The sequence below is a fragment of the Vulpes vulpes genome, chromosome 5 (genome assembly GCF_048418805.1).
Source record: "Vulpes vulpes isolate BD-2025 chromosome 5, VulVul3, whole genome shotgun sequence".
Classification (NCBI taxonomy): domain Eukaryota; kingdom Metazoa; phylum Chordata; class Mammalia; order Carnivora; family Canidae; genus Vulpes; species Vulpes vulpes.
Genome location: NC_132784.1, coordinates 44,569,891 through 44,581,437, shown reverse-complemented (window position 1 = coordinate 44,581,437; position 11,547 = coordinate 44,569,891). Strand labels below are relative to the sequence as shown.

General features: G+C 38.2%; 1 protein-coding gene across 5 annotated transcripts in view; it reads right to left on the bottom strand.

The window, feature by feature from the left end:
- Positions 1 to 8,514: 8,514 nt before the first annotated feature.
- Positions 8,515 to 11,547, bottom strand: part of RELCH (RAB11 binding and LisH domain, coiled-coil and HEAT repeat containing) — a 113,231-nt gene continuing 110,198 nt past the window's right edge. For all 5 annotated transcript variants that reach the window (XM_025997706.2, XM_025997708.2, XM_072758034.1 and 2 more), the window contains one exon: positions 8,515 to 8,871. In XM_025997706.2, the coding sequence (XP_025853491.1) occupies positions 8,775 to 8,871 (97 nt within the window). In that variant the 3' untranslated portion in view covers positions 8,515 to 8,774. The remainder of the gene's footprint in view (positions 8,872 to 11,547) is intronic.

Sequence of the window (11,547 nt, the reverse complement as noted above, 5' to 3'; positions counted from 1 at the left end):
TAAAATATTTTATTTATTCATTCATGAGAGACAGAGAGAGAGAGAGAGAGGCAGAAACAGGCTCCATGCAGACAGCCCGACGTGGGACTCGATCCCAGGTCTCCAGGATCACACCCTGGGCCGAAGGCGGCACTAAACTGCTGAGCCACCCTATTTATTTTTTAAGTAGGATTCACACCCAATGTGATCACAACCCAGAGCTCAAGAGTTGTGTGCTTCACCAACTGGCCAGCCAGTTGCCCCTTCTTTCAGCATTTTAAAGATGTCATTCTTGTTTCCTGTTGGTAAGTAAACTATCAGTCTTATAGCTGCTGCTTTTTCAGATTTTCTCTTTGTATTTAGTTTTCAGAAGGTTACTATAACATACTAGGCTTAGTTTTCTTTGAATGTATCCTGGTTTGTGGTTCATTGACCTTCGTGATGTTTCTTGTCAGTTTGAGAGAATTCTTAGCCATTTGCTTTTCAAATAATATTTCTACACATTCTCTGCTTTCTCTTTCAGCCTCCTATGACTTTTACCCTTTTCTCTGTGTTTTGCATTTAAAAAAAGATCTGTGCTGCTTCCTATTTCTAGTTCTGCACACAGGGAATTTGGAAATTGCCACTCTGTCCTAACAAGTGAAAAGCTGAACAAACTGAAAAATTAACAAATCTCAAGTCCATAGGAGAAGTGAGGTCATAGAACACACTGCTGCCCCCCAAACTGGAGAGACTGACAGGCAATTACAGAGAACCACAAGTTACCAGGTTAGGAACTTATGAAAAGAAACCTCCATGTGAATCAGTGTTGGGGCAGGAAAACCAGCACTGTAAATGATGAATTGCTGGAGGCTCAGAGTGGGCAAGTCTGAGTTAAAAACTCTAGGGGGACCCAGTTGTCATAGAGACAGAGAAAGAGACAGACAGGCAGAGGGAGAAGCAGGCTCCATGCAGGGAGCCAGATGCGGGACTTGATCCCAGGACCCCAGGATCACACTCCAGGCTGCAGGCAGCGCTAAACCGCTGCGCCACCGGAGCTGCCGGTACTGGTTTTTCTTTTTTCTTTATGATAGTCACAGAGAGAGAGGCAGAGACACAGGCAGAGGGAGAAGCAGGCTCCATGCACCGGGAGCCCGACGTGGGATCCGATCCAGGGTCTCCAGGATCGCGCCCTGGGCCAAAGGCAGGCGCCAAACGGCTGCGCCACCCAGGGATCCCAGTACTGGTTTTTCTTAACAAGGCCTGCCCTCAGGGGAAACTAGTTAACCACAGCCTAATCTGATGGGGTATTATCGGAGCCTAACGAACATGGTGGAGGGAATTCCCCAATTCCAGCCCACTCTCACCAGCCTGTCCCACTGAAGGGGAGAGAAAAACTGAGAAATGCTTGTTAAGTTTCCAGTCCAGAGGCACCGGCTCACTAAAGATGGAGGCCTTAATCGTTGGACTATGAAATATTTGCCACCTCCCACACACCTCACTGCCACATTATTAAAGTCCTATTTACAATAGTTCCTTTAACCCAATGCATAATTTCTGGCTCTCAAGAAAAAAATGCAAGGCATACCAAAAGGCAAAAAATATCATTTGAAGAGACAGGACAAGCAGCAGAACCATGCATGGCAAGGATATTAGAATTATCAGACTGGGAATTCAAAAACAACTATGACGAATATGCTAAAGACCCTAATGGATAAAGTAGACAACATGCAAGAACAGCCAGGGGATGTAAGCAGAGGGATAAAAATTCAAAGAAAGAAGCAAAAAGGAATGCTAGAGATAAAATACACTGTACAGAAAGGAAGAATGCCTTTGATGGGCTTATTAATAGATTGGACATGACTGAGGAAAGAATCTTTGAACTTAATGAATTCTCAGTAGAAACTTACAGAAATGAAAAGCAAACAGAAAACACTGGGGGAAAAAAACCCTCTAAAACAATAACTCAGAACAGAATATCCAAAACTGTGGGACAACTATAAAATGTGTAACATATGCATATGGGAATAGCAGAATAAGTAAGAGCAAAGTAAGAGCAGAGTCAGAAACAAAAAGTGTTGAGAGAAATAACTAACTTATTCTGTAACCTTTGAAATTACTCTTCAAAAGTGAAGGAGAAATAAAGGCTTTCGCAGATAAACAAAAATTGAATGTATTTGTTGCCAGCAGACTTGCCTTACAAGAAATATTAACAGAGAGAAGGAAAATATTGGCCAGAAATTCAGATTTATATCAAGAAAGGAAGAGCAACTGAAGAAAGAGTAAATGAAGGTAAAATAAAAGCTTTTACTTTTCTTACTCTAACAGGTAACAGTTTTTTCAAAACATATCAACAATGTGTTTGATTTATATATGCTTATGTATATATTATATATGTTTATACATAAGTGAAATGAATGACAGTAAATAATACAAGGAATGAAAGGAATTAGGATTATTTTGTTATTATAAAGTATTTACACTACCTTTGAAGCATTCTAGTGTTGTGTGAGAGTGGACTTGGGTTAGCTATAAATATATATTAGAAATCTGATTTAAAAAAAAAGTAAAAAAGAAGTAAAATAGATATGCTAAGAAAGAAAATGGAATAAAAAAAAGAAAATGGAATCATAAAATTATGTTTTTAAAAAGATTTTATAAATTTATTCATGAGAGACACACAGAGAGGGGCAGAGACATAGGCAGAGGGAGGAACAGGCTCCCTGTGGGGAGCATGATGTGGGACTCAATCTCAGGACCCCAGGATCACAGAGCTGAAGGCTCAACCACTGAGCCACCCAGGCATCCTAGAATCATAAAAGTCTTAATTAAAATAACAAAAAGAAGAAAAAAGAGTAGAAGACAAAAATATGGACAAAGAACAAGAGCGACATATAGAAAACAATAACAAATATGGTAGATATTAATTCAACTATATCAGTACTTTGGATCCCATTGATATAGATGTACCAGTCAAAAGAGACTGTCAGAGTAAATAAAAAAACAAGACTGAACTATGTTACCTACCAGAAACGCACTTTAAATATAAAGAAACACATAGATTAAAAATAAATGGAGAAAGATGTACCATGCTAACACTAATCAAAAGAAAGAGTAGCTATATTAATTTCAGACAGAGCAGACTTCAGACAAAGGAGAATTATCTGAATATCAAAATACATGAAGCAAAAACTGGTAGAACTGCAAGGAGAAATAGATGAATCCATTATTATAGTTGAAGTCGAATTCATTAATATCATTGACAACTGGATATAATTGACTTCTGTAGACTACTTTGTCCAGTGACAGGAGAAAACATATTCTTCACAAGCTCACATGGAACATTCACCAAGACAGACCAGATTCTGGGCCATAAAACACATCTTAACAAATTCAAAAGAACAGAAGTCAGAAAATGTCTTCTCTCAGATCACAATGGAATTAAACTAGAAATCAATAATAGATCACTGGAATATCCCAAAAATGTGAAGATTAAAAAAACTTCTACAAAATGCATGGGTCAAAAGAGAAATCTCAAGAGAAATTATAAAATATTGTAAACTAAATGAAAATGAAAACACAACTTATTAAAATTTGTAGGAGGCAACAAAAACAGTACTTAGTGGGAAATTTATGTAATTGAATACATATATCAGAAAAGAAGGAAGATCTAAAATCAGCCACCAAAGCTTCTACCTTAAGAAACTAGAAAGAGGGATCCCTGGGTGGCGCAGCGGTTTGGCGCCTGCCTTTGGCCCAGGGCGCGATCCTGGAGACCCGGGATCGAATCCCACATCGGGCTCCTGGTGCTTGGAGCCTGCTTCTCCCTCTGCCTATGTCTCTGCCTCTCTCTCTCTCTCTGATGACTATCATAAATAAATAAAAATTAAAAAAAAAAAACTAGAAAGAGAACAAATTAAGCCCAAAGTAAATAGAAGAAAAGAAACAAAATTAGAACCCAACCAAAACCAAAAGAAAAAAAACCCAATGAAGATGAAAACAGGAAATCAACAGAAAAAAATAAACAGAAACAAAAGGTGATTCTTTGAAAAGAAATAAGACCAATAAGCCACTAGCCACCCTAAGAAAAACAGAGAGAGGACACGAATTACTAGTATCAGAAATGAAAGAGAGGACATCACTACGGATGCCATGGATATTAAAAGGATAATAATAAAGGAGTACTGTGCACACAAGTTTGATGACTTAGGTGAAATAAACCAATTCCATGGTGCCTGGCTGGCTTAGTTGGTAGAGCATCTAACTCTTGATCTTGGGGTGGTGAGTTCAAACCCCATGTTGGGCGTAGAGATTACTTGAAAGGAAGAAAGGAAGGAAGGAAGGAACCAATTCCTTGATACAATCTGCCAAAGCTCAGAATCAGAATAGGCCTGTATTTATTAAAGAAATTGAATAAAAAAAAAAAAAGAAATTGAATCAAAATATTAAGAACCTTTTGAAATAGAAAGCCCTAGGTCCAGATGTGTTCATTGATGAATTCTTTTTTTTTTTTTTTAAGATTTTATTTATTTATTCACGAGAACACAGAGAGACAGGCAGAGGGATAAGCAGGCTCCCTGCAGGGAGCCCGATGCGGGACTCGATCCCGGGTCTCCAGGATCACGCCCTGGGCGGAAGGCAGCACTAAACTGCTGAGCTACCTGGGCTGCCCTCATTGATGAATTCTTATCAAAATTTAAGTTAGATATTATACCAATTTTCTGCAGTCTTTCAGAAGACAGAAACTGAGGGAATATTTAACTCATTCTTTGAGGCCAGCATTACTCTACTACCAGACACAGACACAGACATTACAAGAAAACTACAGACCAACCGTCTCATAAACAGACCTCTATACACCATCAAAAATCTACAGATAGGGATCCCTGGGTGGCGCAGCGGTTTAGCGCCTGCCTTTGGCCCAGGGCGCGATCTTGGAGACCTGGGATCGAATCCCACATTGGGCTCCCAGTGCATGGAGCCTGCTTCTCCCTCTGCCTGTGTCTCTGCCTCTCTCTCTCTCTGTGACTATCATACATAAAAAAAAAAAAAAAAAAAAAAAAAAAAAAAATTCTACAGATAACTTTTGACTTCCCCAAAACTTAAGTACTAACAGCCTACTATTGAACAGAAAGTCTTACCAATAGCATAAAGAGTTGACTAACACATATTTTGTATGTTATTTGTATTAAATACCATATTCTTATACTAAGCTAGAGAAAAGACAATGTTATTAAGATAATCATAAAGATGAAAAAATACATTTACAGTACTATACTGAAAAAAATCCATGTGTAAGTGGACTTGTGCAGTTCAAACCCATGTTGTTCAAGGGTCAACTGTAATTGAATCCTGGCTACCCATTAAGATACCACCTTCTCTGCTACGCTTCTAAGTGGAGGCTTTTCATTTTTGTTCTCACAAACTTTTGTACCTTACAGCCTGGAGGTAGGATAAGTATATTATTTCCTTTTCATTTTTACTCCCAAGGAAAGTATCTTTCCAGTTCACCTGCTTGAGCATTTTCACTAAAACATATTTTAAAAATTGTATTGGGACCCATCCCTCAGATTATTTCCCCCCTAACTCCATTATTTCCTTTGTCCTCTTCTCCAGTTTGGATTCTATGGTCCATCACTATAATCATTTCTTCACAAGTAGTTTGAAAGTCCTGTCCTGTACCCTCCTTTTAAGCATCTAGAAAAACCCACCCTATTTATATTTCATTCTCTGATACTTCACACCTGCTCCCGAAGTTGTTCCTGGCTGGAGAAAAAAATTTACTATGTTAAGTAGCTCTCTTTTATTTATTTTTTAAAGAAGTTTTTATTCAAATTCCAGTTAGTAAATATATAGTGAACCAGCTCTCTTTAAATTCACAATTACTGGGATCCCTGGGTGGCGCAGCGGTTTGGCGCCTGCCTTTGGCCCAGGGCGCGATCCTGGAGACCCAGGATCGAATCCCACGTCGGGCTCCCGGTGCATGGAGCCTGCTTCTCCCTCTGCCTATGTCTCTGCCTCTCTCTCTCTCTCTCTCTCTCTGTGACTATCATAAATAAATAAAATTTAGGGATCCCCGGGTGGCGCAGCGGTTTGGCGCCTGCCTTTGGCCCAGGGCGCGATCCTGGAGACCCGGATCGAATCCCACATCCGGCTCCCGGTGCATGGAGCCTGCTTCTCCCTCTGCCTGTGTCTCTGCCTCTCTCTCTCTGTGTGACTATCATAAATAAATAAAAATTAAAAAAAAATAAATAAAATTTAAAACAAATAAATTCACAATTACTATTCTCAAATGGGCTTTCAAAATTGCTTGGCAACCCTGTAATTCTCTCGGTAATTCACTCTGCCATTCTCAAAGACAATCATTTTTTAAAATTTTTATTTATTTATTCATGAGAGACACACAGAGAGAGGCAGAGGGAGAAGCAGGCTCCATGCAGGGAGCCCAAAGCGGGACTTGATCCTCAGACTCCAGGATCACGCCCTGGGCCGAAGGCAGATGCTTAACCACTGAGCCACCCAGGCATCCCAAAGACAACCATTTCTACCTTCTCTCTCCTTAAACCTCTAACACTTCTGGTCAGCCCGGGTGGCTTAGCGGTTTAGCGCCGCCTTCAGCCCAGGGCCTGGTCCTGGAGACCCTGGATAGAGTCCCACGTCAGGTTCCCTGCATGTAGCCTGCTTCTCCCTCTGCCTGTGTCTCTGCATCTCTCTCTCAGTCTGTCTCTCATGAATAAATAAAATCTTAAAAAAAAAAAAAACCAACAACAAACCTCTAACATTTCCTATATACCAGCCAAGTTAATTTCTGTGCCTCATACTTCACTGAGAAAAATAGAAGGAATTAAATGGAAACCCCCTAATCTTCCCACCACTAAATCTAGCGAACCACCTCCACGTGCATCTATTCTCTGCATTTTCCCCTATTATAACGGAGACCAGCCCCTCCATTTGTGCTCTGCTCAACCCTCTTGCCTTCTCAAGGAGTTCACTTTCACAATTTTTGCTTGTTACTGCTGCTGCATCATCACCTTCTTTCATTTTACTGGCTTATTCTCATTAGCATATGAACATGATCTAATTTCTATTACAAAACTAAACAAACAAAAAAACCCCAATTAAACAAAACCCTCATTTGACCTTCTGTTCTTTTCTAGCTACCAGTACTTCTGCTCCCCTTCATGGCAAAATGTCTTGAAAGAGCTGTCATCTCTACTCACTGTCTCTCTTTAACCCACTCCAATCAGGTTTATATTTCCATCACCATCGATCCACTGAAACTACTACTGAGGTCATCCATGACTTTAATCTTCCAGTGGGTTTCAGATCCATCCTCATCTCGACCTATGAGTAGCAAATGACCTTCCTTAGAAGGCTCTTATCTTTGCTTCCAGGAAACCACTCTTTTGGTTTCCCGCCTAATCTCACTGTACCCTCCTCCTGACTCTTCTAGTAGTTGTTCTTACTCTGTTGGATTTTTAAGTCTGGGGCGTGTCCCAAGGTTCAGATGTGGATCCTTTTCTCTGTGGTTCCTTTCTCCCCAGGTCATCTCATTTAGTCCCATGGCTTTACCCAAATACTGATGACTCCATAATCTAATCTGAGATCGAGACTCAGATAACTAACTTATTTAACATTTCCAGAAGTAACTCAGAAATCTTAAATTTAACACATCTAAAACAAAAGTGTAGATTGACTCCCCAAACTTGTTTTTTACTTCCTCACTACTGTCAGCATCCATTAATGTATTCAGTTATTGCACAGAAATTTTAGCTACATCTTTGGTTTTTTCCCTTTCCTTCACTCTTCACACTCAATCTGTCATGCCAATTCTACTTCCAAACATGTTACAGATCTGCTCCTTTCCCTCCATTTTTGTCCAGGCTGCCATCATCTCTTGCTTAAACTACTGCATTCATTAACCTCTGCCTTCAGCCTCTACCATCTCCTTTTCAAAAGCATTCTTACAAAGCACCAGTATATCCAATATAAATTGGATTAAGCCATTCTACTACAACTATTCAAAGGCTTCCCTAAGTCCTAATCATAGTGTACAAAGCCCTATATGATCTCGCTACACCCCTCTCCAATTTCATCTTTTGATAGTGTCTCAATCATATTGTCATTTCCCCCCCCCAGTTCCTTGAACATAACACTATTTCTCATCTCATTGCCTATGCACATACTGCTCTCTTTTATTTTTACATGGTTAAAGCCTGTTCTTCCTCATTTTCAGGTAAAATGTCACCTCAGAGATGTCTTCCAAAGCAAACCATAATCACCCTAAGGTACATCTTCCTCAGCCCTTGTTTCTCAGCCTGTTTGTCTCCTTGCCTGGCTGTAAGCTGTTGTTGGCCTCATTCATGCTTAGCACATAATAGATCCTCCACAAATGTACACTGAATGGTGAATGACTACAATCTTTAGAAAGGGGTGTTTTCCTCACACTTACAGATCACTTGGAAGACTTGGTGGTGTTGATAAGAGGTGCTGTCCAGAGAGTCAGATATGAATACAAACTCCAGAGCTTTTTAGCCCATACACACATGGTACAACTCTTTTTTTGCACTTTTATTTATTCCATATTTTCTACCTTGGCTATAAGTAAGAACATTATGAGAAACAAAGTCAAATACTTTGCTGAGGTCAAGATGCACAAGACTATATAATTCTGATAAACAACATATAATAACTCTATGAAAGGACTTTAGGTTAGTTTGGCATGTAGACTCAGTAAATTCATCTTGTCCTGGGGGACTCATCCTCTTAATTGGCAAACTTGCATGGAATTGGTATCAAGCTTGCAATTCATTCGATTAATGTTGAGTACTTATCATACACCAGGCATTCTTCAAATACCGGAGACACATTGGTTGAAAAGGATAGACAACATTCTCTCTCATGGAGCTGAGTCTAGTGAAAGAGACAGACAATAAAAAACAAGAAAATGAGTATTGAGTAATTATGAAGAAAAACCAGAGTGATCTTAGGGAATTATAAGGGTTACTTTGGATTGCATAGACAGAAAAGCCAACCTGAAGAGGCTTTATATAGATTTAGAATGGTAATCCACATTTTGTAAAATCTATTGGCTTCTCATTTTTGAAAATCAGGACGTTTATCCATCTCTAGTCTGTAGCCTTTCCATGTGTTCTTTTTTTTTTTTTAAGATTTATTTATTTATTTAATTATTTACTTATTTATTTTATGATAGACATAGACATAGAGAGAAAGAGAGAGAGAGAGAGAGGCAGAGACACACACAGGGGAAGGGAGAAGCTCCATGCCGGGAGCCCGATGCAGGACTTGATCCCAGGACTCCAGGATCGCGCCCTGGGCCAAAGGCAGGCGCCAAACCGCTGAGCCACCTGGGGATCCCCTTTCCATGTTTTGAGGATGATTACAGCACTGTGTTTCAATAGCATGACATATAAAACAAAATGGTCTCCAAATTTGGCATGCAGCATTTACCTAAGATCTGAATACTTTCATAGTGTCTGCAAGAAACCAGCATTCTAACTTTTAAAATCATTGGTCAGTGGCTAACTAAAGAGTTTCCTTCTCTTAGATAATACTAGGAACCAATTATTTTCAAGAAATGGCAGTTCTTGTTCTTCCATTAGTATGAAAAGTTTAGTTACAAGGGAAGTTCAAACAAAGTATCAAAGAAAGCTCTAAAAAAAAAAAAAAAAAAAAAGAAAGCTCTAAGTTACTCAAAGAATCAACTATATACTAAAAGACATGAGTGAAGCTGCAAAGGGTAAATAAAATCTTTTACAAAATCTAAATTACATAACAAAAATTAATTTATTGAACCAATTTACTTAGGCTTTTGAAAAAAATTTAATTGCAAGTTTTGGTAAACAAAACATAAAATTATCTTACCAGTCTTCACTAGGTTGGAAACTCTGGGAGTAAAGTAGGCAAAAGTTAACAATCAAAAGTGGTTTCTGCCTCACTGCAATTTTAGGTAAATGATGCATGTCATGGTAACCTATACACTTACTAGAAAACAAAGTATGGGGATTATCCACAGTTACCCATGCTTTAGTTATTCAAGGGCTTATTTTAATTCTACTTTGAACTTTCATGATACTCTTTAAGTGCTAAAGCACTTTCATGTTTACTATTATGTAATTTTCATGAAGTCCTGTAAGGAATAGAGAGAGTGTTCTTATTTCCATGCATTTTGATGGTAAAGACAAAAAAGAATTTGCTAGAAAGGAACTATATTTATAAAATTCATATAAAAAGGAAATTAGGAAATGATTTACATTATGAAAAGCATCACCATAGGTTCAACACTTAATACATGACAAGGAGATTTATGAACAGAGGAAGCTAAAAATTTAAGTAATTGTCAAGTAGTCAGAAATGAAGTATCTATAAAACTGTAAAGTCAACGAGAAATCATTAGATTTACTTAGCAATGTACATGTTACATAGGATGCTTATAACATTTTCAGCCTCATTGAAAATGCATATCCTAAAAATATCTCAGGTTGCAAATGCCAACAATTAAAAAGGAGGTTGATTTTCCTGTAAGAGTAGTTTAAAAATTTTTTATTTAATCTTTTAAAAGACTTTATTTATTCATTAGAGAGAGAGAGAGAGAGAGAGAGAGAGAGAGAGAGCAGGAGTGGAGAGGCTGGGAGAGGCAGAGGGACAGGGAGAAGCAGACTGCCTGCAGAGGGACAGGGAGAAGCAGACTGCCTGCTGAGCTGGAGGTGTGACAAGGGGCTCAATCCCAGACCTGGAGATCATGACCTGAGCAGAGGCAGCTGCTTAACCAACTGAGCCACCCAGGTGCCCCTAAAAAGTTTTAAAAAGTAGACTATCAACAAATGATAATCCTAAATAGCATCACTAACAAAAAATTTAGTATCTATAACATATAACACAAAATGCCAGTTTACAGACAACATAAATTTTACTACATTAAAGTCCCTCAAGAAACCTATTCACGTAATGATCTAATTGAAATAAATATAATAGATTAGTCTTTAACATAATAAGAAGATATTAAAATAGTAATATACTTTCTTATAGACATGTTTTGGGCAGAATTTTCCAGCTATTACTGAAGACTCTTAAGGAAAGCAAGTAATTTATATCTGTCCCCACACAGAACCTTTGGAATTATTTTCATGCTACCAAAAAATACAAACCTTTTTATATTGTGTTAAGTTTGCATTAACTGTCATGTACCTTTGTGATTGGTGTGGCCTTACAGTGAACAGGAAATTTTAAGATTTTTCTTAAACATGCAAACAAAGTAAACTATAAAGAAGGCAATCAAAACAAAGTTTCCTATAGTTAGTTCTGATGGGAAAATATGAATGATGTGCCACTCAGAGATTGTGACTAGGGTGTAAATTACACAGACTAAATGCAGGTAGAGTAGTGTGAATATAGGCTAAAATCCAATTATTTTACTAAGATGCAGAAATCTACCAGAGACATTATTTTTTATTAGCAGCAAATATCTTTAATCTATTATTTTTAAAATGTACTGAAATAAAATAGTAATGAAAACAAGCACTCTGTAAAGTTACATTAGAACTTTCAAACCTGTATCTATTCATGTGA